At 43.7% G+C, this 27,275-nt stretch overlaps 1 protein-coding gene across 3 annotated transcripts in view; it reads left to right on the forward strand.

The window, feature by feature from the left end:
• The window catches only part of dnaaf9 (dynein axonemal assembly factor 9), a 253,896-nt gene that overhangs the window by 194,838 nt on the left and 31,783 nt on the right, over positions 1–27,275 (forward strand). For all 3 annotated transcript variants that reach the window (XM_078554544.1, XM_078554554.1, XM_078554564.1), the window contains 4 exons: positions 43–131; positions 4,868–5,026; positions 6,463–6,588; positions 25,481–25,518. In XM_078554544.1, coding sequence (XP_078410670.1) covers positions 43–131; positions 4,868–5,026; positions 6,463–6,588; positions 25,481–25,518 — 412 coding nt within the window. The remainder of the gene's footprint in view (positions 1–42; positions 132–4,867; positions 5,027–6,462; positions 6,589–25,480; positions 25,519–27,275) is intronic.

Below are 27,275 nucleotides of genomic sequence, written 5' to 3' on the forward strand. Positions count from 1 at the left end.
AGCAATGTCTCATATAAATGGATTTCTTGGTGTTTGTTTCAGATGGTGATCACTATTATTGCAGGTCTACCTGGTAGTTATAAAGAAGATCTTTGTACCTATATTATCAATCTTAATCAAGAACATGCAAGGTCAGTAAATTAAAAACTTAGCAGTCAATTTTACTTTGGAGTTTACAACCTAGAGCACTTAATGTAATAGAGGTCAATGCAATGTATTAGATGCTGAAGGTCAATTGTCTCAGTTCCAGGACATCAGAGTTCCTCAGGGTAGTATCCTAGGCCCAACCCTCTTAGCTGCTTCATCAATGCCCTTCCTTCCATCATAAGGTCAGAAGTGGGGATCTCTGCTGATAATTGCACATTGTTCACATTCGGGACTCCTCAGATACTGAAGCAGTCCATGCCCAAATGCAGCAAGACCTGGACATTATCCAGGTTTGGACTGACAAGTGGCAAGTAACATTCATGCCACACGAATGCCAGGCAATGAGCACCTCCAACAATAGAGAATCTAACCATCACCTTTAGACATTTAGTAACATTGCTATCGCCGCATCCCCTGCTATCAGCCTCTTGGGGGTTACCATTGACCAGAAACTGAACTGGAGTAACCATATAAATACTCTGGCTGCAAGAGCAGGTCAGAGGCTAGGAATCCTGTGACGAGTCACTCACCACCTGACTCCCCAAAGCCTCTCTACCATCTACAAGGCACAAGTGATGGGATACTCTCTACTTGCCTGAATGAATGCAGTTCCAACAACATTCAAGAAATTTGACACTATCCAGGGCAAAGCAGCCCACTTGATTGGCACCCCATCCACAAACATTCACTCCCTCCACCATCGACACATGATGGCAGCAGTGTGTACCACCTACAAGATGCACTGCGGGAACTCACCAAGGCTCCTTCAACAGCACCTTCCAAACCCACAACCACTACCATCTAGAAGGACAAGGGCAGCAGATACATGGGAACACCACCTGTAAGTTTCCCTCGAAGTCACTCAATATATTTGGAAATATATTGCCGTTCCTTCACTGTCACTGCGTCAAAATCCTGGAACTCCCTAACAGCACCGTGGGTGTACCTACAGCACATGGACTGCAGCAGTTCAAGAAGGCAACGCACCACCATCTTCTCATGGGCTGTTAGGGATGGGCAATAATGCTGATGTAGCCAGCGACGCTCACATCCCATGAATGAATATGAAAAAAATTGTTTTCTGTTCTTGTACCTTTCCCAAATATAGTAGCTTGCATCCAACATCAGTCGTCAGGGTAAGATTAATGTTAGGCCAATTATGTGCTTCTCCATATCTTGGTTCCAAATGTTCAAGTTTGAGATTAAATAAACAGCAAGAATGGGCATAAGGCTGCCTTTTTCAGTCCTAAAAGTGCCCAGTCTATCTCAGATTACCCTGGAAGGGTAAGGTGTCTCAGAAATTTGAGTAAGAGATAAAGCTGGCCGTTGTACGCTTTTACTCTGCAGTAGTGACACGAGTGGAATTTTCAACTATCAGGATGCTGCCGTCAAGCCAAAAAGATATTCTACCTATCACATTGATGAGCAGTGTGGTATATGAATTTCAGTGCTTGTGTAATGCCAGTTGTATAGGCTGTATGTCCCAACTATTGGAGGATTGTATCAAATAGCACATCACTTCAGCTGTTTGCAATAGGCAAAGTACTGACCGTACTCAATGGGTCCGTGTTTGCAAAACTCAAAATGTAGTGTCCAACATTAGATGTGATTCTGCGACTTGAAAACACTTGCTAAACAATCTGTAAAGAATTATACTTAATACCAATTTAAAATTGTCAGTTGCGCTTTCAGTGTGGCTCACTTACACATGCTAGAAGGCACATATATTCACACGCCGTACTTCGTCCTTTGCAGCCAAAAGGAGCATGTGCACACGTTGTGCCCTTTTCAACTAAACAAAAGTTTAGGGAACAGTCATTCCTTGGTTCATTCCCCAGGCCAATGCCTTGACCAATCACAGAATCGGCCCATCATGTTTACACCAGCTCCCTGAGCATTTTAACTTAGTGCCAATCTCTCGTCTTTTCCCTGTAACCCTGCACATTTGTTTCTATTTAAATAATCATCCAATGTCCTCTTGAATGCCTCAATTGAACCTGCCTCCACCACACTTCCAGGCAGTGCATTCCAAACCCTAACGACTCGCTGTCTGAAAAAGTTTTTTCTCACCTCATATTTGCTTCTTTTGCAAAACACTATAAGTGTGCCCTCTGGTTCTCGATCCATTTATGAGTGGGAACAGTTTCTCCCTGTCCTGTCCAGACCCCTCACGATTTTGAAAACTTCTATTAAGTCTCGTCTTAGCTTTCTCCTCTCCAAGGAAAACAGTCCCAACTTCTCCAATCTTTCCTCATGACTGAAGTGTCTCATCCCTGGAACCATTCTCGTAAACCTCTTCTGCACTCTCTCCAATGTGTTCACATCAGAGTCAACCTGCCCGGTTTGATGTTGAAAAGCTGGGTAGTGAACTGTTCTATGCGATATCCTCGATGGCAACGCCTCCACCACTTGCCAATCAATCAGCACTCTTCTCATGCAGTATAAATTGTCATTTCCACTTCACTGTTGGAAAGTTCTTGCAAACTATCCTGATGAGTGCAAGACAAAAAGCTTTGGTAGCATGTCCTTTTTTGTCAGCAACAAATAAAAAGACTTTGAAGTTGAAAATCTGAAATAATAAGTGTGGCTTCCATAAGACCATAAGACATAGGAGCAGAAATTAGGCCAATCGGCCCATCGAGTCTGCTCCGCCATTCAATCATGGCTGATAAGTTTCTCAACCCCATTCTCCCGCCTTCTCCCCGTAACCTTTGATCCCCTGACCAATCAAGAACCTATCTATCTCGGTCTTAAATACACTCAATGACCTGGCCTCCGCAGCCCTCTGTGGCAATGAATTCCATAGATTCACCACTCTCTGGCTAAAGAAGTTTCTTCTCATCTCTGTTCTAAAAGGTATTCCCTTTACTCTGAGGCTGTGCCCTCGGGTCCTAGTCTCTCCTACTAATGGAAACATCTTCCCCATGTCCACTCTATCCAAGCCTTTCAGTATTCTGTAAGTTTCAATCAGATCCCCCCTCATCCTTCTAAACTCCATCGAGTATAGACCCAGAGTCCTCAAACGTTCCTCATATGTTAAGTCTTTCATTCCTGGGATCGTTCTCGTGAACCTCCTCTGGACCCTCTCCAGGGCCAGCACATCCTTCCTGAGATCCTGAGGACCCAAAATTGCTCACAATATTCTAAATGTGGTCTTACAGAGCCTTATAAAGCCTCAGCAGCACATCCCTGCTTCTATATTCTAGTCCTCTTGAAATAAATGCCAACATTGCATTTGCCTTCTTAACTACCGACTCAACCTGCAAGTTAACCTTAAGAGAATCCTGGACTAGGACTCCCAAGTCCCTTTGCACTCCAGATTTCTGAATTCTCTCCCCATTTAGAAAATAGTCCATGCCTCTATTCTTCCTACCAAAGTGCATGACCTCACACTTCCCCCGTGTTGTATTCCATCTGCCACTTCTTTGCCCATTCTCCTAACCTGTCCAAATCCTTCTGCAGACTCCCCGCCTCCTCAATACTACCTGTCCCTCCACCTATCTTTGTATCATCTGCAAACTTAACCAGGATGCCCTCAGTTCCTTCATCTAGATCATCAGTGTATAAAGTGAAAAGTTGTGGTCCCAACACTGACCCTTGTGGAACTCCACTAGTCACCGGCCACCATCCTGAGAAGGACCCCCTTATCCCCACTCTCTGCCTCCTGCCAGACAGCCAATCTTCTATCCATGCTAATACCTTGCCTCTAACACCATGGGCTCTTATCTTACTGAGCAGCCTCCTGTGTGGCACCTTGTCAAAGGCCTTCTGGAAGTCCAAGTAGATAACATCCATTGGCTCTCCTTTGTCTAACCAACTCGTTACCTCCTCAAAGAATTCTAACAGATTTGTCAGGCATGACCTCCCCTTGATGAAACCATGCTGACTTTGCCCGATTTTACCATGCACTTCCAAGTATTCTGAAATCTCATCCTTAATAATGGACTCTAAAATCTTACCAACGACTGAGGTCAGGCTAATCAGTCTGTAATTTCCCGTCTTTTGCCTCACTCCCTTCTTAAACAGGGGGGTTACATTAGCGATTTTCCAGTCCTCTGGGACCCTCCCTGACTCCAGTCATTCCTGAAAGATCACCACTAACGCTTCCACTATCTATATATATATATATATATATATATATATATATATTGCCTCCACTATCTCTTCAGCTATCTCCTTCAGAACTCTGGGGTGTAATCCATCTGGCCCAGGTGAAGCTTCACTTCAAAAAATCTTAGATAAAAACATGTGAAAACTAGGGGCATTGCACGTTGTTGAAAACCAAAAGAATACACCAAGTTGATTGTGGTAGCCCAAAACAAGTGGTTAGATTATTTTATTATACTAAGTATCAAGTTCCTTGTTCATGTTCCAGTTTGCTTTCTGATTGTGTTGTATTGGTCCAGCAGTGCATTACACTTTGAAAATGTATTGGTAGCAAAATGAAGAGCATAATCAGGTTATAACTTAACAACTTGTCGTGAGAATGTTATTAATGCATTATAAATGAAATGCCCATATCTATCATTTAGTTCTAAAACATCAATATTAAGCATGATTAACAAACACATTATTTGCCACATTGAGAAGCAAATTACTGCAGATGCTAGAAATACTTAAGTCTGGCATCATTTTTGGAGGGAAAATCAGTCACTGACCTGAAATCTAAACTATTATAATCACTTCTCTTGCAACTAATTATGGGCTTCTTTCATTATAGGTGGTCAGTTTACCGTCAGATGCCAGATAACTGTGAGCCATTCAATGTTGGGCAAATCCATCGTTATCTTTCAAGTGTTCTTGAAGCATGGCGGAATAGGACTGTTCGTCAATCTGTGTACTCAAGAAAGAAAGTGAGGCTACTGATTGTTACACCAGGGTGAGTGTAATTTAGAGTAGCAAGGATGTGTTTTGCAGGAGAGGCAATGGCGTTATTGTCGCTAGACTAGTAATCCAGAGACCCAGGGTAAAATCCCGCCACGGCAGATGGTGTAATTTGAGTTCAATAAAAATTTGGAATTAAAAATCTAATGATGACTATGATTGTCGATTGTTGTGAAAACCCATCTGGTTCACTAATGTCCTTTAGGGAAGGAAATCTGTTGTCCTTATCTGGTCTGGCCGACGTGACTCCAGACCCGGGGCAATGTGGTTGACTCTTAAATGCCTTCTGAACAAGGGCAATTCAGGATGGGCAATAAATGCTGGCCTAGCCAGCGATGCCCACATCCCATGAACGAATGATTTAAAAAAATTTATGAGAATGTTTTCAGAGATGAGGAACTTCAGTTACATAGATAGATAGATTGATTGAAAGGAGACTTGTTAGAGATTGAGTGGTCCGGAAAAAGTAGATGGGGAGGAATCGTTCCCATTGGCAGAAGGGTCGAGAACCAGAGGATATGGATTTAAGCTGAGTGGCAAAAGAACCAAAGGCAACACAGTTTGTGGTTAGGATCTAGAATGTGCTGCCTGAGAGGGGAGGCATATTCAGTTGTGGCTTTTGGTAAGGAATTGGATAATTGTTTGAAGTGAGTAAAATTGCAGGGCTATGGGCAAGGAACAGGGGAGTGCGCCTAGCTGAGTTGTTCTTGCAGGGAGCCAGCATTGATATGATAGGTTGTATGGCCTCATTCTGCACTGTAACTATTCTGAGATTCTATTTGGAAGGGCAGGAGCAATACTTCCCATCCACTGTGGAGTTAGTAGTACTGTGATGCGAAGGCAGAGATTGCTTACTTTTTGATTGTTTTGCTGTGTATGAATGAGAATTCAGCTAAAAGTTTATAAGATAAGGAAACTTAATTCAGTTAAAAATGAGGCAGAACTGAATGTAGAAAAGGAACAAATAAATAAAGAAAATTTCAAAAGAAATAAATGTTTCAGGAAACGGTTCTATTCAGTGTGGGTGATAATTTTGACTCTTCCATTTCAAGATTTACTTTTGTTCTGTTTATGTATAATTTTTGAAATCTTCCATCAAGACCTGTACAAGCTTAATCCAGTTGACTTGATTCCTGATTCTTGATTCAGCTGTTCGGAAAGGACATTTGAAGGTTTGATGTACCTCCAGTTCGTTTTAGAAGGTGATTTAAATGGCCTAAGTGCTTGGATTGTTCTTCCAATGAAGTGCTTCAATTAGAATGTATAATTGTTCAAATTAAAAGTGTCTACCGCACAACTACTGATGGGAAATGCATGAGGCTGGTTCAGCCTTTTCTCGGAACCCTTCAGCTTGTCACACTGCGATGAGATGTTGCTGCTGTTCTTGTAACTAACTTTCAATTCACACACATACACTTTGTTTTTTCCTAGATACACAGATGTTATTGATGTTGTGCAGGCTATCCAGATGCATCCAGACCCTGAAGTTCAGTCTGCGTTCGTCATTGGCGCTATCACTGCCTGTGTTGACCCACAGTGCTCGACTATGGAACACAGGTGCCTTTAAAGTGCTTGCTTAATATTTTAAGTATAGCAACTTTTGGAATTTTTCCTCTTGCTAACTTTTAGTAAATTGATACTAATCATCCTTTTGAAATGTATTACATATTGATCTAAAACCATTCTGTATATGCAGGTCTGATGTACTTAAAGGTAAGATTCATTTCAGCTGTAGCTTAATCATGGATCAGATTTTCAACTATTGATTTTGGTTAATTGAGGCTAATCTGTTAAAAGCAAGTTGAGTGCTGAGATGAGATCTGGCACTGTGTTGAAATGTTAGCTCTTTTCTCCACAACTGATGCCAGTCCTACTGAGTATTTCCATCACTTCTGTTATGATTTCAGATTTTCAGCATCCATCCTATTTTGTTTTTGCTTTTCCATCCTTACTTGTCCAGTCGTAGCTAGAGAATTACCTCTAAGCGTTTTTCTCACTGTACCCGCACACTTACTTCTGGTGTCCTCAAAGATTTATCCTTGACCTCTTCTGTTTTTCGTCTACAAGCTACCCCTCAGCGACACCATCTGAAAACACAACCTCAGTTTCCACATGTACGTTGATAATACTCAAGTTACCCCGAAACCTCCCCTCTCAAGACTTTCACTGCCTCTGAATTGTCAGACTGCTTGTTTGACGTTCGGTGCTGAATGAGCAGAAATTTCCTCCAGTTAAATATAAAGACAGCAGCTTTTGACACCTGTCAGAAACTCAGTTCCCCAGTCACCAACTATATCCTTTACCTTGGCAGCTGTCTGAAGTTGGACCAGACTGGTTGCTTCCCTAGTGTTGGATTTGACATAGAGATGAGTTCACGACAGCATATCTGCCACATTAGTATCGCCCATTTTCGCCTTTGTAAAATTCCTTGACTCTGCCCCCAGGCCCGCCCGACGAGGGGAAAATCCTGCCCATATAGATGACGTCCATTGCTTTCCCTTCATTAACCTTCTATCCTACTTCAGTTAGATTAGTCATGCAAGATCTGCCTTTCACAATTTTGTTACCCTTCCTTAATTGCCCTTGAGAAGGTGGTGGCGAGCTGCCTTCTTGAACTGTCCATGTGGTGTAGGTACACGCACAGTGCTTTCAGGAAGGGAATTTCAGGAATTTGATCCACTCACAGTGAAGGAGCAGTGATATAATTCCAAGTAGGGATGGTGTGTGGCTCCAAGGGGAACTTACAGGTCATTGTGTTCCTGTGGATCTGCTGCTCTTGTCCTTCTAGGAGGTAGAGGTCACGTTTTTGGAAAGTGCTGACAAAAGAAGCTTAGCGAGCTGTTGCAGTGCATCTTGTAGATGGTAGACCCTGCTGCCACTGTACGTCAGGAGTGAATGTTTAAGCTGGTCAATGGGGCGCCAATCAACAGGTTGTTTTGTCCTGGATGGTATCGCGCTTCTCAAAGGTTGTTAGACCTGCACTCATCCAGGCAAGTGGAGAGTGTTCCATCACACTCTTGGCTTGTGCTTTGTAGCTGGTGGCAGCCTTTATGGTGTCAGGAGGCGAGTTACTCACCGCAGCATTCCCAGCTTCTGGCCTGCTCTTGTAGCCATAGCATTTATATGGCTGGTCCAGCTCCAGTTTCTGGGCAATGATAACCCCTAGGCTGTTGTTAGAGGGGGATTCAGTGATGGTAATGCCATTGAATGTTAAGGGGAGATGGTTAGATTTTCTCTTGTTGGAGATTGTCATTGCCTGGTATTTGTGTGTTCCAAATGTTATTTGTCACTTATCAGCCCAAACCGGTATGATGTCTAGGTCTTGCTGCACATGGATACGGACTGCTTCAGTACCTGAGGAGTTGCAAATGGTGCTGAACATTGTGAAATCTTCAGTGAACACCCCCACCTCTGACCTTATGATGGAGGCAAGGCCATTGATGAAGCAGCTGAAGATAGTTGTGCCTAGGACACTACCCTGAGGAACTCCTGCAGTGATATCCGTTATGTTTTGAATATTTTGTCAGTCCATTGCGGAGTCTTACTTGGAACTGGTGTACTTGGTCACTGCCTTTGTCCCTTCCGACACGGCGTGCTTGGCCAGTTCCCCAGGCAGCAGTAGGCGCTGCTGGATCTCCCGGGAGCTGACGGTGCTGCGCTTGTTGTAATGGGCCAGGCGGGAAGGCTCACCCACGATGCGCTCGAAAATATTGTTCACGAATGAGTTCATGATGCTCATGGCCTTAGGGGAGATGCCGATGTCAGGGTGAACCTGCTTCATCACTTTGTAGATGTAGATGGAGTAACTTTCTTTCCTGGATCTTTTCTTCTTCTTGCCACCCTTCGCGGGCAACTTTTTCTGCGCTTTCTTGGCACCCTTCTTGGAAACCTGCGCTTTCTTCTCCTCAACCATGATCACAGTCAGCCTGCAGTGATATCCTGGGACTGAAATCTGTGCTTCATTAACTCAAACCTTTCCAGGTAGCTGCTGATTTTTTTCCCCTAATTATTGTTTCTAAAACCTTACCCACACTACTGATAAACCATCCACCCTGTATTTACTTGAAGTATCTTCCTTGAATAAGGATGTCACATTTGCCATTAGTAATCCTTTGGTAACTCCCCTGTTTGTAGGGAAGATTGGAAAATTATGGCAACCCTTCACCATTTTGTTTAACAACCTTGTATGTAAGCCATCCAGACCAGGCGACTTATCCACTCTTAAGTATAACCAGCCTTTTTCATGCATCCTGCCTATCAGTTTTCATCCCATCCATTACCTCTACCATCTCTGCTTCTACTGATACTTGGTCAGCATCTTCTTTCTTAGTAAACACTGATATGACGTACTTATGAAGTATTCTAACCTTGCCTTGCACCTGGAAGCAGCAAATGTCACCCTCTTTGTCCTACCCTATCTCTTACTACCCTCTTATTTACATATCCTTGGAAGATGTTTATTTTCCCTTTATGTGATTACTTCAGTTTTGCTGTAAAATATTTCTAATTTTATTGTTTTGTCGCAAAGTTTTTCTCTTGGATGATCACTACTGAATTTTGGGCAGCACATACACTGTACAGTCCAGACTGCAGTGCTGCCCAGCCTAGATAATGTTTAGTGAGCTGTTTGTAACAATTTTAGACATTGGAACCAGAAATGGTTCAGGCTTCCGAATTTATAAATAGGCCTTTTGCTTTTTTTGTTTCCTTTGGAGGGTTTCAACCTATAAGATCACAAAAAAATCAGGATAATATGAGCAAGCCAAGAAATACGGATGGTCTTGATGTTTAAAAACTTTTTTTTACTCATCATCATGTTCTAAATAAACTGGAGATGGTATAGTTACACCACGGTTATAGGTAATGCCTTTGGTTCAAGTTTTAAGGTTGCAACCATGACTGTTTCTATTATAGCTGAGGCAATAACTTATTCTGAATGTGATTTTAGCTTTTTAAAAAAAAAACCACAAGAATCAATAGTCAAAAAATTGCTCTGTCTGAAAGCAGGTCCTTGGCTCATTGGGCAGAATCTTCTGGTCAGCGTGCGGGGACGGATCCCGCACGCCAACGCGTAAAATGACGCACGGTGACATCGGGCGTGTATCCCAACATCACTGTGTGTCATTCTGATCTTCCATTCGACAGGGGCTCACCAGAATCTGCTGCGTACCCGCTGAACTGTCAAAGGCCTGTTAAGGCCATTAATTAACTAATTAAAGCAATTGTCAGGGCTACCTGCCCCACCTTAAGGTTGGCGGGCAGGCGAAGAGCCCAGGCGGCCTTTGCATTTCTCATGAAACCTGATCCACAGGCGGGATGAGGTTTCATGAAGGGTTTATAAATTAAATAAAATTTTTTATTAAAATTCATAAACATGTCGCAGCTCATGTGACACTCACGTGAGGGGACATGTCTGAATAACTTTATTTTTTAACATCTTTTGCACTGAACTTAATCTCCCTCAGGGAGATTTCCGCGCTCCTTTGCGCACATGTGCGAAAGAATGCAGGCCCCAACTCTCCCTCCTCCCTCCACCTGCACAGGTAGCGCTGAGCGCTTCCAGGTGCGTGTCATGCTGGGTGGACCTTTAATTGGCCTGCCCACATAAAATGGCGGTGCGCAAGCCGTTCGCGGGTGGCGATCAGCTCCGCACCTGCTCCCAACCGGCCCGTCCAACGGGGAGAAAATTCTTCCCATAGTCTTCTTCATATCTCTCTATCCTGTGCCAATTCATCTTCCGAAAACTTTTTCAATTTATGTCATCCAGTATTCTCTTCCTTCCTCTTCCTCAATTATTTTAATATCACAGATAATTTGAAATTAAGTATGGTGAGCAAGTTGAAAATGAAATTTAACGTTGATAGCATACTTTGGGGGGAAGGGTAAAGATTATGAGCATGTGAAAATTGGGAAGAAAAGACGACCTGGTTCATCAACATTCATGGCCCCACATTCATGGTTTCTAGAGCATCATGAGTAGACATTTCCTATCACCCAGGAAATAGGTAATCTGGCAGAGGCCAAGAAAATTACATAGAACCAAAAGGGGAAGTAACTCAGGAAAATTTCTCTCTCCACTCGTCCAGAAGACTATGTTGAACCATGCTCATGTTAACTGATAAATTGATGACCTGTGTCAAGAATCTTTCTCTAAAACTATTAGGAGTTGCAAGAGGAAAATTCAGCATTTCTAAACCAAATACTTAGCAAATTTCCAAGAGCCTCTGTGGAATGCATAATTTGCATAAATCAAACAAATTCAATGCATATAATTGATTACTTAGAACCATAGAACACTACAGCACAGAAAACAGGCCATTCGGCCCTTCTAGTCTGTGCCGAAATATTATTCCGCTAGTCTCATTGACCTGCACCTAGTCCATAACCCTCCAGACCTCTCCCATCCATGTACCTATCTAATTTATTCTTAAAACTTAAGAGTGAGCCCGCATTTACCACGTCAGATGGTAGCTCGTTCCACTCTCTGAGTGAAGAAGTTGCCCCTAATGTTCCCCCTAAACCTTTCCCCTTTCACCCTAAAGCCATGTCCTCTCGTGTTTATTTCTCCTAATCTAAGTGGAAAGAGCCTACTCGCATTTACTCTGTCTATACCCCTCACAATTTTGTAAACTTCTATCAAATTTCCCCTCATTCTTCTGCGCTCCAAGGAATAAAGTCCTAACCTGTTTAATCTTTCCCTGTAACTCAACTCCTTAAGACCCGGCAACATCCTAGTAAATCTTCTCTGCACTCTCTCAATCTTACTGATATCCTTCCTGTAGTTAGGCGACCAGAACTGCACACAATACTCCAAAGTTGGCCTCACCAATGTCTTATACAACCTCACCATAACATCCCAACTCCTATACTCAATACTTTGATTTATGAAGGCCAGTATGCCAAAAGCTTTCTTTACAACCTTGTCTACCTGTGACGCCACTTTCAGGGAATTATGTATCTGAACTCCCAGATCCCTTTGTTCCTCCGTACTCCCCAGTGCCCTACCATTTACTGTGTATGTCCTACCTTGGTTTGACCTTCCAAAATGTAACACCTCACACTTTTCCGCATTAAATTCCATCTGCCGTTTTCTGGCCCATTTTTCCAGTTGGTCCAGATCTCTCTGCAAGCTTTGAAAGCCTCCCTCGCTGTCCACAACGCCTCCAATCTTAGTGTCATCAGCAAACTTGCTGATCCAATTCACCACATTATCATCCAAATCATTGATATAGACAACAAACAAACATTACTTATTAAAAACATCAAAATTAAAGTAGAACTAATTGAGTATAGCATTTTTGACCTTTTGCTATAACTGTCAGTAAAGTCACCTTCAAAAGAAATTTTAACTAGATTTTAAGATTCAAGGCAATTTTTTGACTATTGATTCTTGTGATTTTTAAAAAAAAGCTAAAATCACATTCATAATTTGTCTCAGCTATAACAGAAACAATAATGGTTGCAACCATAAAACTTGAACCAAAGGCATTATCTATAAACATGGTATAACTATACCACTTCAAGTTTATTTAGAACATAATTTTTGTTTAAATAATCATTTGAAACTGTAAAGTGCAGCATAATTATTAGCTTTTTATTCTCACATTAAAAACGTGGCTCTTTTTCTACTTTTTTTGAAGGTTATTTTCATCTTAATGCGATTCAACTGGAAAAGGTTGGGAGCCGCAAATTAGATGTTAAAGATCCTCATGGCACCAACACCTATGTCTGGCATAGTTTAAGCACTGCAGTTTTAAATAACTAATCTTAAAAAAACACAGTTGTATTCTGGTACATTAGCTGTATACACTCTTTCAACTTAGGAGAAGTTATAGTTTTTTTAAAAATGTGTTTGTTAGAACGAGGGAAAAGCAAGATCACACTTATTGCCCACCCCAGCTTGTCTCAAACTGAGTCATTTTCTAGACCACTTCAGAAAACATTCAGATTCAGATTCAATCATGTATTATCATGTATACACTATGCTGTAAACTGAATTTTTAGAACAATCTGATAGCTTTCATGGTCATTTTTTTTTTTTGTTATGATCTCCCGCAATTAGCAGATTTAGTGAATTCTATTTGACTGCATCTGGATTGTCAGTTCAGTGCCATGACTGCACCCGTATGAAGAGAGGCTTGAAAAACTGATCATTTTCATTGGAGCTTTGAAAATTAAAAGCTTTAATACATATCTTCAAGGATAAATATTTTTCAAACGTTGTACCAGCTCTCTGAAAGAGCTATCTTCATGTCTTGTTAACTTTCTGTGACATAAATTTCTCTGAATCACAGAATCTTGACAGTGCTGAAGGAGGCTATTTGGTACATGGAGTCTGCACTGGCTCTCTGAAAGAGCATCCTACCTAGTCCCACTCCCCTGCCTTATCCCTGTAACCTTGATTCTTTCTTGAATACCTCAATCGAATCTGCCCCCATCACCTTCTCAGGAAGTTCATTGCAGACTCCAACCACCCTCGGGTGAACAAGTTTTTCTTCATATCACTTTTACTCCATTTGCCAATTATTGCCCTTGAGTTCTTGATGCTCCCTTGAGTGGGAACAGTTTCTCTCTGTTTACCCTATCCATACTCAGGATCTTGAATACCTCTATCAAGTCTCCTCTCAGCTGCCTTTTCTCCAAGAAAAAGAGCCCCAACCTCTCCAATCTATCCTCATAGCTACAGTTCTTTATCCCAGAAATTGGTCTTGTGAAGCACCTCTGTACTCTCTCCAATACCTTCATATCCTTCCTCAAGTATGGCGCCCAGACTGGATGCAGTACTCCAGATGAGGCCTAACTAGTGTCTACTTACACTGGTTGTATACCTTCTAAAAAAAAACTTAAACCTTTTCAGTATTTGTTGGGGAAACCAACCTCATTTAGAAAATACTTAAAGAAGCTTTTCCTCTTCCAGACCAAAACCAGTGATTAATATTACCTTTATGCTTGTCTTTTATTCCCTTACCTGAAGATCCTAACTCTTGATGGATACAGTTCCATGGGCTTTAGCACCATAACTGTCTCTATAACTCATTGTTATTTACAAGACAGCTCAGCCCATGAATATTGGAAGGCTTTTTGCCTTTGGGAACAATCATATCCAAGCCCAATCCTATCCTCAGTTGACACCCATACACCTACTTTCAGGCAGGTGTCACTGGATTGCTACCAGGAAAGAACGCCTTCATTGAATTTTTTTATCCCCTCCACAGCACAAAAACACAGTTTAGATTAATTTCTGCAACCCTGGAGAAACATTAGTATGGGAAGCTACTATCAATTTATATGTGGTTCAAGGAACAAGTAAAACAGTCAAAGAATCTAGTCTGTTCTGTTTCCAGATCTATAATCCATTTATCAAGCCTGGTTCCCAAATTAGCCCTGTATCTCATTCAAACTGTTCTTTTATTTCGATGATGAAACTCTTCTGTTTTCTTCTTCCTTATCTTCTGTTTGCAGTTGTTCAAGCCTCACTTCCTTATATAGTATCTTATCTCCAAACTCATTTTTACTCAGTTTGTATGTAGTATATTGCAGGTCAGTGAGACAATTGCTCCCTGTAGTAGAATGAAATCTAAATTGCTACAGGTGTCACTCCAGATATTTAAAACGCACATGTACAACGTGAACAGTATAAGCTTATGTAGCTTGTAAGAGTAGTTTCAATTAAGACGTGATGAAATTACTATGTTGAAATGTAATTATATTTTTTATGTTAGGTATTATAAATGTGATTGGATTTATTCAGTTGTTGGCAAATTTTGTTTTTGGTATCAGAAACTGTTGGAAGGTTTCTGCATTTCAATAACTGGTGACATTGACTGAAAACTGTCATAAATTCTCAAACTCTTTGAGAAGGATTTTTCTTGTTCAGGAATCAGGTGATGCTAGGCTGCTAAACCAGTTGCATTACCACACACCATAAAGGCCTGCAGCACAGAAGGAGACCATTTTCCCATCGCATACCAAATGAAGGAATTGGATAATTGGAATATTTTGTAAGAAAGAATGAACTTCATTTCATATAAGACTTTGTCACATTTTAAGGTGACCCCAAAACGTTTAACAACCAGACACCCTCAGCAATGATTTTCCTTCCTGCTCCACTTCTGGTATCCCCCTAGGATCTACCCTTGACTACATTCTGTTCTTCATCCAGATGCTACCCCTTAATGACATTATCAGAAAATATTAGGTAAAGTTCTACATAGAAACATAGAGAGTAGGAGTAGGCCATTCGGCCCTTCGAGCCTGCTCCACCATTCATTATGATCATGGCTGATCATCCAACTCAATAGCCTGCTCCCGTTTTCTCCCCATATCCTTTGACCCCTTTCGCCCCAAGACCTATATCTAACTCCTTCTTGAAAACATACAATGTTTTGGCCTCAACTACTTTCTGTGGTAACGAATTCCACAGGCTCACCACACTCTGGGTGAAGAAATTTCTCCTCAACTCAGTCCTAAATGGTCTACTCCATATCCTCAGACTGTGACTCCTGGTTCTGGACTTCACCACCACTGGGAACATCCTGCATCTACCCTGTCTAGTCCTGTTAGAATTTTATAGGTTTCTATGAGATCCGCCCCCCTCATTCTTCTAAACTCCAGAGAATATAATCCTAACCGACTCAATCTCTCCTCATATGTCAGTCCCGCCATCCCAGGAATCAGTCTGTAAACCTTTGTTGCACTCCCTCTATAGCAAGTACACCCTTCCTCAGATAAGGATACCAAAACTGCACATACTATTCCAGGTGTGGTCTCACCAAGGCCCTGTACAATTCCAGCAAGACACTCTGTACTCGAATCCTCTCGCTGTGAAGGCCAACATACCATTTGTCTTCTTTACCGCCTGCTGCACCTGCATGCTTACCTTCAGCAACTGGTGTACGAGGACACCCAGGTCTCGTTGCACATTCCCCTGTCTCAATTTATAGCCATTTAGATAACAATCTGCCTTCCTGTTTTTGCTACCAAAGTGGATAACCTCACATTTATTCACATTATACTGCATCGGCCATGCATTTGCCCACTCATTCAACTTGTCCATATATTGATAACACCCAGGCCCACTTCCACTGCCTTGGTGTTGGCAAGCTGCTTGGTTAATGTTGAATCTTGGATGAACAGGGACTTCCTCTGGTTAAACATTGGCCAGATTGAAGCCTTCGTCTTCGGTCCGCACTGTGAAAACTCCATGATGGTGCTGTCAGTATCTTCATCCTCCTCCCTGGCTACTGTCATGTGTTGAACCAGACTGTTCAAAACCATGCTGTCATTTTTGAACCGGAGCTGAACTTCCAATCTCATGTTCCTTGCAAAGAGATTGCCTTCTTTGCCTCCATAGCATTGCCAGTCTCTGACTGTGTCTCAATATATCTTGCCCTGAAATCAGCATAATTGCCTTTATCACCTCCTACACTACAACAATGACCACACTTCAAAAAAAGTACTTTGTTTCTGTAAAGTGCTTTGGGATGTCCTTTCGCCATGAAAGACGCTATAAAAGCTAGTCATTTTTTAAATTCCAAAGCTCCCTTGGCCAACTTCCCTATCCTTGACTAAGCCTCATGCACTTATAATCCCTTTGTTTGTTGGGTCCCAATCCACAATGCCTCCAGTTTAAAATTCTTCTCATCATGTTCAGGCCCCTTCATGGTTTCACCCCTTTCTAAGTCTAATGCTTTCCAGTCCTACAACTTCATGATAACTACATTATTTCAAACCTGGCTTTTTGTGTACCCCTAAATTCCTTTGCCTTACCATTGGAGTCCATTCCTTCAGCTGCATGGGATTTAAACTCTAGAAATCCCTCCCTAAACCTCTGTGCCTCTCCAATTCCCTCTCATCTAAGACCCTTCTTAAAGCCCTGCTAATTTTTTCCTTTGGCCTGATGTTGATTTTTGTCACGTTACAGCTCTGTGAAGCACCTTCAGACAATGTTCTACCTTAAGGTTCAGTCGGTAGCACTTTTGCCTTGAGTCACAAGGTGCTTGAGGGGAGGCGATGCATAATGGCATTGTCGATGGACTAATAATCCAGAGACCCGGGTTCGAATCCAACCACAGCAGATGGTGGAATTTGAATCCAATAAAAATCTGGAATTAAACCATGAATCGATTGTTGTGAAAATCGACCTGGGTTCACTAATGCCCTTTAGGGAAAGAAATCTGCTGCTTCTGCCCTTACCTGGTCTGGCTTTCATGTGACTCCAGACCCACAGCAATGTGGTTGACTCTTAAATGCCCTCTGAAATGGCCTAGCAAGTCACTCAGTTGTATCAAATCGCTACGATGTCTCAAAAATGGAATTAAACCGGACGGACCACCTGGCATCGACCTAGACACTGGAAACGACAACGGCAAACTCAGCCCTGTCGACCCTCCTCCCTGACATCGGGGGCCTCATGCCAAAATTGGGAGAGCTGCCTCACAGACTAGTCAAGCGACAGACTGATATAGTCAACCTCATGGAATCGTATCTTACAGATAATGTCCCAGACATCACCATCACCATCCTGCAACCGGCAGGACAGACCCAGCAGTGGTGGCGGCACAGTGTTATACAGTCGGGAGGGAGTTGCCTTGGGAGTCTTCATGACTCCGGACCATGCAGTCTCATGGCATCAGGTCAAACATAGGCAAGGAAACACCCTGCTGATCACCACGTACCGCCCTCCCTCAGCTGATGAATCAGCGCTCCTCCATGTTCAGCACCACTTGGAGGAAACACAGAGGGTGGCAAGGGCACAGAATGTACTCTGGGTAGGGGACTTCAATGTCCATCACCAAGAATGGCTCAGTAGCACAACTACTGACCGAGCTGGCCAAGCCCTAAAGGACATAGCTGCTAGACTGGGTCTGCGGTAGGTGGTGAGCGAACCAACAAGAGGGAAAAGCATACTTCACCTCATCCCCGCCAACCTGCCTGCTGCAGATGCATCTGTCCATGACAGTATCGGTAGGAGTGACCATTGTGGAGACGAAGTCCCGCCTTCATATTGAGGATACCCTCCATTCTGTTGTGTGGCACTACCACTGTGCTAAATGGGGTAAATTTCAAACAGATCAAGCAACTCAAGACTGGGCATCCATGAGGTGCTGAGGGACATCAGCAGCAGAATTGTATTGGAACACAATCTATAACCTAATGGCCCAGCACATCCCCCACTCTAACATTACCATCAAGCCAGGGGTTCAATGAAGAGTTCAGGAGGGCGTGCCAGGGGCAGCACCAAGCATACCTAAAAATGAAGGGTCAGCTTAGTGAAGCTATAACACAGGACTACTTGTGTGCCAAACAACATAAGCAGCAAGTGATAAACAGAGCTAAGTGATCCCACAACCAATGGATCAGATCTAATCTCTGCAGCCCTGCCACATCCAGCCATGAATGGTGGTGGACAATTAAACAACTCACTGCGGGGGAGGAGGCTCCACAAATATCCCCATCCTCAATGATGGAGGAGCCCAGCATATCAGTGCAAAAGATAAGGCTGAAGCATTTGCTGCAGCCTTCAGCCAATTCGATTCACTCCACATGATATCAAGAAACTACTCAAGGCACTGGGTAGTGCAAAGGCTATGGTCCCTGACAATATTCCGGCAGTAGTACTGAAGACTTGTGCTTCAGAACTTGCCGCGCCCCTACGTAGCTGTTCCAGTAGAGCTACAACATTGACATCTACCCAGTTATGTGGAATAGTGCCAAGGTATGTCCTGTACATAAAAAGCAGGACAAATCTAACCCAGCCAATTACCGCCCATGAGTCTACTCTCGATCATCGGTAAAGTAATGGAAGGAGTCATCAACAGTGCCTTCAAGCAGCACTTGCCTAGTGATAATTTATTCACTGACACCCAGTTTGGGTTCTGCCAGGGACACTCAGCTCCTGACCTCATTACAGTCTTGGTTCAAACATGGATCTAAGAGCTGATGTCCCGAAGTGAGGTGAGAGTGACTGCCCTTGACATCAAGGCAGCATTTGACCAAGTGTGGCATCAAGGAGCCCTAGCAAAATTGGAGTCAGTGGGAATCGGGGAAAACTCTCCGCTGGCTGGATTCATACCTAGCACAAAGGAAGGTGGCTGTGGTTGTTGGAGGTGAGTCATCTCAGCTCCAGAACATCACTGCAGGAGTTCCTCAGGGCAGTGTCCTCGGCCCAACCATCTTCAGCTGCTTCATCAATGACCTTCCTTCCATCATAAGGTCAGAAGTGGGGATGTTCGCTGATGATTGCACAATGCTCAGCACCATTCACGACGACTCAGATTTTTTTTTTTTTTTTTTGTAAAAATATACTTTATTCATAAAATATCTTCAATCACATTCAAAACCATTTCAAAAACAACATTACAAGGGTACAATCCAGGTTAAACTTTTACAAAATGTATCACCAGGTGCATCAGTACAAACAATATTACAATCATTTACAGCCTTTCATTTTGATCTGTATAGCCCGAGGGGCTCTAAACAGTTCCCAGTCTCTCGGTGCGCTGTGGTAGAAAGGTCTTAGACAGCGACCCTTCCCCATTGCGCCTTTGCGGCAGCTGCCCCAAGCTTTAGTGCGTCCCTCAGCACGTAGTCCTGGACTTTGGATTGTGCCAGTCCGCAACAATCGGTCGGGGACAACTCTTTGTGCTGGAAGACCAACAAGTTTCGGGCAGACCAAAGCGCCTCTTTCACCGAGTTGATGATCCTCCAGCTGCAGTCGATGTTTGTCTCGGTGTTAAACTGATAAGAACAGATTTTTTTTTTTTTTTGTAAAAATATACTTTATTCATAAAAATCTTCAATCACATTCAAAACCATTTCAAAAACAACATTACAAGGGTACAATCCAGGTTAAACTTTTACAAAATGTATCACCAGGTGCATCAGTACAAACAATATTACAGTCATTTACAGCCTTTCATTTTGATCTGTACAGCCCGAGGGGCTCTAAACAGTTCCCAGTCTCTCGGTGCGCTGTGGTAGAAAGGTCTTAGACAGCGACCCTTCCCCATTGCGCCTTTGCGGCAGCTGCCCCAAGCTTTAGTGCGTCCCTCAGCACGTAGTCCTGGACTTTGGATTGTGCCAGTCCGCAACAATCGGTCGGGGACAACTCTTTGTGCTGGAAGACCAACAAGTTTCGGGCAGACCAAAGCGCGTCTTTCACCGAGTTGATGATCCTCCAGCTGCAGTTGATGTTTGTCTCGGTGTGTGTCCCTGGGAACAGCCCGTAGAGCACAGAGTCCTGTGTCACAGAACTGCTCGGGATGAACCTCGACAGCAACCACTGCATCTCTCTCCAGACTTTCTTTGCAAAGGCACAATCCACAAGGAGGTGAACAACGGTCTCTTCCCCACCACAGCCACCTCGAGGGCATCGTGCAGAGGGGGTGAGACTCCTGGCGTGTAGGAAGGATCTGACGGGGAGGGCCTTTCTCACCACCAGCCAAGCTACGTCTTGGTGCTTGTTGGAAAGTTCTGGCGATGAGGCATTCTGCCAAATGACTTTGACAGTCTGCTCGGGGAACCATCCCACAGGGTCCACCCTCTCCTTATCCCTCAGGGCCTCTAGGACGTTACGTGCTGACCACTGCCTGATGGACTTGTGGTCAAAGGTGTTTTTCTGCATAAATTTTTCCACCAGGGACAGGTGGTACGGCACGGTCCAACTACTTGGAGCGTTCCGCGGCAGCGTGGCCAGACCCATCCTTCGCAACACCGGGGACAGGTAGAACCTCAGCACGTAGTGACACTTGGTGTTTGCGTACTGAGGGTCTACGCACCGCTTGATGCAGCCGCACACAAAGGTGGCCATCAGTATGAGGGCGATGTTGGGCACGTTTTTTCCCCCTTTATCTAGAGGCTTGTACATCGCGTCCCTGCAGACACGATCCATTTTCGACCTCCAGATAAAGCGGAAGATGGCTCGAGTGATCGCCATCGCGCAGGAGCGTGGAATGGGCCAGACCTGCGCCACGTACAGCAACAGCGAGAGTACCTCACACCTGATGACCAGGTTCTTACCCGCAATGGAGAGGGAGCGTCGCTCCCACATGCCCAGTTTCCTTTTCACCATAGCCACTCGCTCCTTCCAGTTTCTAACGCATGCCCCGGTCCCTCCGAACCATATCCCCAGCACCTTCAGGCCGTCAGCCCTGACAGTGAAGGGGACAAAGGATCGGTCAGCCCAGTTCCCAAAGAACATGGCCTCGCTCTTCCCACGATTTACCTTGGCTCCCGAGGCCAGTTCGAACTGGTCGCAGACGTGCATCAGTCTGCGCACCGACAGCGGATCCGAGCAGAAGACGGCGACGTCGTCCATGTACAGGGAGGCTTTTACCTGAGTGCCTCCACTGCCTGGGATCGTCACTCCTCTTATGCCCGGATCCTTCCTGATGGACTCGGCAAAGGGTTCTATGCAGCACACAAAAAGGACAGGCGAGAGAGGGCAGCCCTGCCTGACTCCAGATTTAATCGGAAAGCTATCTGTTTCCCACCCATTGATTGAGACTGCGCTACTGATGTTAGTGTAGAGCAGTTGGATCCAATTTCGAATTCCCTCCCCAAAGCCCATTTTGGAGAGCACATCCCCCATGTAGGTGTGCGATATTCTGTCAAAGGCCTTCTCCTGATCCAAGCTGATGAGGCAGGTATCCACACCCCTGTCCTGTACATAGGCAATCGTATCCCTGAGCAGCGCCAGGCTGTCAGAGATCTTCCTGCCTGGCACAGAGCAGGTCTGGTCAGGGTGAATCACCAATTCCAGAGCGGATTTGACCCGGTTGGCGATGACCTTGGACAGAATCTTATAGTCCATATTCAACAGTGAAATGGGTCGCCAATTTCTAATTTCCTCCCTTTCCCCCTTGTGCTTGTAGATGAGGGTGATGATGCCTTTCCTCATGGATTCTGACATGCTGCCGGCCAGGAGCATACTCTCGTACACTTCTAGCAGGTCTGGGCCGATCAAGTCCCACAGAGCCGAATACAACTCCGCCGGCAGGCCGTCGCTTCCGGGGGTTTTACTCTTCTCGAAGGACTCGAGGGCCTTAGTCAGTTCGTCAGGAGTTAGCGGTTTGTCTAGGCTCTCCCGCGTACTGTGGTCTAGGACCTCCGTGATAGAGGACAGGAAGGACTGGGAGGCCGTGCTGTCCGTGGGCTTCACGTCATACAGTCCGGCATAAAAGGATTTGCTGATCCTCAGAATGTCGGACCGTGATGACTTTACTGAGCCGTCTTCTTCCTTCAGGCTGCTGATCACAGAGCGCTCTCTGTGTACCTTTTGGAAGAAGAAACGTGAGCACGTCTCATCCTGCTCCACGGAGCGGACTCTGGAACGGAAGATGATCTTGGAGGCCTCCGAGGCAAAGTGCGAGGCTTGCTGGCCCTTCACCTCTTGGAGCTCCTCCTTGACATCGACCCCCATCGACTGCAGCCGGAGCAGATTCTGCATCTTTTCCTGGAGTCGGGACATTTCCCTCTGTTCCTTTCTAGCTTTCTGGGTGCCTTTGAGGATGAAAAACCTCTTGATGCTTCCCTTGATCACTTCCCACCAGTGTGTCAGGGACTCAAAGAGGGGTTTCACGGTTCTCCAACCTTTGTAATCCCTCTTGAGCTCCTCAATGTTCTCTGGGGTCAGCAGTTGCACATTTAGCTTCCATGCCCCCCTGCCCACCCTCAGGTCTTCCTCCAAGTGGCAGTCCGCCAGTAGGAGGCAGTGGTCAGAGAAGAACACCGGCTTGACCTCGGTGGATCTGACTGTGAATGCACAGGACACAAACAGGAAGTCTATCCTGGAACGAATGGACCCGTCTGGCCGCGACCAGGTGTATCTACGCTGCGCTCCGTCTGCAGGGTTGCTGAAGACGTCGTGCAGCTTGGCATCCTTAACTGTTTCCATCAGGGATCTGGACGTAGCGTCCAATCTGCTTCCGGCCCTGCCGGATCGTCCAGCCGCATCGATGATGCAGTTGAAGTCCCCGCCCAGAATGACCGGCCTGGAGGTCGCCAGCAGCAGTGGGAGCTGCTGAAAAACCTCCAGCCGCTCAGCCCCTTGTGCCGGGCCGTACACGTTAATTAACCGGAGTGGAGCGTTCTTGTACATTACGTCTGCTACCAGGAGTCGCCCGCCCACCACCTCCTTGACCTCGGAGACGGTGAAGTTGCCTCCCCGCAGCAGAATACCCAGGCCGGAGGAACGAGAGTCGTTTCCGCCCGACCAGATCGATGGCCCGTGGGACCACCATCGTGACCATTGCCTGTAGGAGCTGAGGTGCGGTATCGCACACTCCTGCAGAAACAACAGGTCAGCTTTGACCTTGGCTAGGTAGTCCAAGGTCGCAACACATCGCGTAGTAGATTTAATGCTACGCACATTTATGGATACAATCTTTAAACCCATATTAAAGCATTTATTCTCCTACCAAACCCACTGTCTCTGAGAGTCCCAGACCTTTAGTCTGCTCCTTCATACCCGTAGTGAGCTCAAATTCCTTCACTTTGGATGGGCTGAGGTAGATCTCCTTGGCCGTGTTCTGCTCCAGTGGCATCTGGAGGTTCACGTAGTGAGCGGGTCAGCCCATGTCCAAATGCAGCAGGCCCTGGACAATGTGCAGGCTTGAGCTGACAAGTGGCAAGTGCCATCCGTGCCACTTTAATGTCAGGCAATGACCATCTCCAACAAGAGAGAATCTAACCATCGCTCCTTGATGTTCAGTGGCATTACCATAATTGAATCCCCCACTACCAAGAAGGGAGGGTTGTTATCCCTGGTATCCTGGCCAGTATTTATTCCCCAATCAACATCACAAAAACAGTTTGGCTCATTATTATCACATTGCTGTTTGTGGGAGTTTGCCATGTGCAAATTAGCCGCAATGTTTCCTGCAAGAGAAGAGTGACTACACTTCAGAAAGTACTTCATTGGATGTAAAGCGCTTTGAGATGTCCAAAAGCACTATGTAAATATATGTCCTTTCCTTTCCATTTTTTCTCTTTCCTTTCCCTTTCCTTCATTACTGTGTCAGCCGTTTGTGCAGACTAAGATCACACAAATGGCAGTTAAACTGTTTCTGACGTGGTTGCTGAAGAAAAATATTGACTTCGGGAGAATTTCTTGCTCTTCTTCAAGTTATATGTTTTCTACCCACCTGGGTTGGTAAACAGGTCCTCAGTTTAACATTGCCTCAAAACAGCGCAGCTCCCTGTTGGTGCTGCACTGAAGTGTAAGATTTGGATTATGTGCTCATGACTGTGGCTTGACTCAGAAGCAGGGATCTTTTCAACTGAGCCAAATCCTTTAACCTTTATATCTTTTAATTTGTTTGGCTCAAATGTCCCTCGAAGCCTTAGAGTTCAGAGTAAATTGCAATTCACTTTTAAAACTGAAAAGTTTCCAACATAGTGTACTAATTAATGTTTAGAACTTGGCTCAAATACCCCTGCCAATTGATGCCACAAGAGTGCTGGAGGGCTGTTGATATGATCTAAAAATGCAGCCTTTTTAATCCTAAAGAAATATTAGTTCTCCTGATATTGCTCAAACTACTGCCATTTTTAAGTATGTGAATTTGCTTAACTTGTCAACTTGCCAGAGTTGGAAAGCAACTTGTCCCATAATGTGACAGTGAAATTTTCTGCATGATTTTGACCATTATAATTCAAAATATTCATGTAGAAATTAACCAAATTTCATCAGTGAAACTCTTCAACTGTCAGATCTGCTAAAGTCAGTAAGCACAGTACATTTCTTCTTGATTTGCTGCTGCTTTTTCTCTCCTTGACCAACTGCCTTCGTCCCTTTTGCAGCTTGTTGTAGTTCTTTCTCTCTTCATAAGTGAAGGTGGATTTTGTTTTCTTGTCAACATTTAAATATTTTAGTTCATTCTGTATCTTTTGGTGAGGCATGTTATTTTCTCCTAATGTCACTTCCACACCAAACAGTGAGCATTTATTTGAAAAAACGTTGCCTGTACTGATTGAAGTTATAATTAGGAGCAAATCCACTTGAAGAGATACTGCCTTTTAATTTAGCTAGGTGATGAGTTCATTGCATTTTTGCCCTCCAAATGAACACTCTTGGTTTAAAGTTTTGCGATTTTTAGTTTGTCAGAATGTTGTGTGGTTATTGTTTTTATTACAAAGCAGGCTTGTAGCTATTAATTGCAATAGTTTGAGGGTTCCAGTGCTTCCACGTAAAATGTGTATTTACACGGTGCTGGTATCGAGGCTCCTTGTGATACAGTAGACTGAAAGTGATAGCAGAGAATGGAGTGTGCGCTTGATCAGAATGTAATGACCTTGAACTTGTGCAAGTTGTATAGACAACAAACAGCTTTGTTTCTTAGTCAATTTGCAGATTATTTTTGCATGGCATTTCACTGACAGGCATGTCAATATATTTTTCCTAATATCAATTTTGTGTGGCTTTAATATTAGCATTGTTTATTTACAGGTTATTTTTCCCCAAACTTTTGGATCAGTGCTCTCAAGGTATGTAAGATTGATATACAAGGCTGTGTGTTGCTGAAAATAACTTTCCCCCTTAATATTCTGCCCTCCTTTCGTAATTACTGCTGATATAGGTAGAATTTTTTATGACTTACCAATTTGTACTTTGACCTAACATTAGTATCTTTTGACAGCCACTGTCTAAGCTTTGAGATGTATCTTTTATGCATTCAGAATTGACACTTTTAGATGATTTTGAAGTTAATTTCCAATTGCATTTATTATTTTTCATTCTCAGCCACATTAGCTAACAGTGCATTTATTAGGCTTGGATTCTTCCTGGTACATTGATTCACTCAGCCATCTGAGTGACCTTTCTTTTCTACTACAACTTTGATCATGGAGGCAATCATCAGTTCTGTTCTTGGATGGTGTCTGTACTTGTGCTTTTCCATCAGATATCGCAGGGAGGAATTTGGGGGAAAAATTCATTCTGCCTACTGTGGTAAACTAAGATAATTTATATCAGTTGAACTGTGTTGCTTTTACAAATGTTGCAATCCCTCTAGAGTCTGGTGACTTTTTTGAAAAAAAGAAAAATTAATTTCCAGTTGGCCAACTTAAAGGAATTGCATAACAAGATTTTTTAAGTTTTCGGACTTTGGCTGTAATACATAAACTAAGAGCAGCATTAACTAAACACCATTTCTGTAGGCAACTTATACACTGAGCTATAGAAAGGATCCTCCATTTAACATTTAAAACAAATGAAAAAATCTCCCCCTATGGTTATTCTCTATTCTGTCTCTTAAGTAGACACTCTATTCTCCTGGAACCAGTTCAAAGCGATTCTTAGCTTGCTCTCCTTTTTCTTTTCCAGTCAGATAACTTCTAATCCCTGAACTGGCTTTTACATTGAGGATTAACTTGGAGATTCGTCCCTTTAGCAAAGCTATGTGAATCCTCCAGCCTTGTTTAAATCTTCACAAACCCTACCTCTTCAATCTGGGAGTGAGCCCCCACCCAGATTCTTGCATGGTGAACCATTGCTGCCTCTCTGCCTCCCTCCCTTGGATCCTTGCAGACTGATGGCCTGAGGTTCAGTGATATTTTAAGAAAACACCTTGTAAGCTGATCCTATAATGGCTTCCTATGGCCTATCATACTCTCAAAGCCCATCTCCATAGCAACATGAATCACATGGGCATTGTATCCAGGCACAAATGCTAATTACCTAGCCTTTAGACTCCCAACTTCTTCATATCTTGAAACTAAATAGAAAGTTTAAAGCATAACAGTTTACAAAACCTGATAACCCTAACACCTTTCTGTGACTTTGGAGACTAACAATCTATTCATCATCAGCACAAATGCCTTGGTCATTGTCTGAACACCTTGTACCTTCTTCCTAGTAAAACAACCTGGGCCCCCTTTTAATCTTTAACAACCAAGGCACTCCTGCTTGCTTGACCCCTTAATTTCTCCAGTCTAGCCTAATTAAAAAGAGTCCCAAAACATAATCTTATAAAACATCATATTTGTAACACTAAGATCAGCAAAGTCACCAATAGAACTTGAGGATCTTCTGGTCTTATTGTCTTACTGCCTCGTAGTGTGGCATACCTAGAATACCACTAAGGAAAAAGTGAAGCTCAGTTGTAGGTGGTTTAATCATTGGAACCTTTTGAATGGTGGCAATCTGTAACTGAGGAAAAGTATAGAAAGTAGAGTACCAAATAACTAAAAGAAATTATAAGGAGGGCGTCTCTTTAAATACAGATGTATAATTAAAATTTTCT

The sequence above is a fragment of the Cetorhinus maximus genome, chromosome 1, assembly GCF_964194155.1.
Source record: "Cetorhinus maximus chromosome 1, sCetMax3.hap1.1, whole genome shotgun sequence".
NCBI classification, from domain to species: domain Eukaryota; kingdom Metazoa; phylum Chordata; class Chondrichthyes; order Lamniformes; family Cetorhinidae; genus Cetorhinus; species Cetorhinus maximus.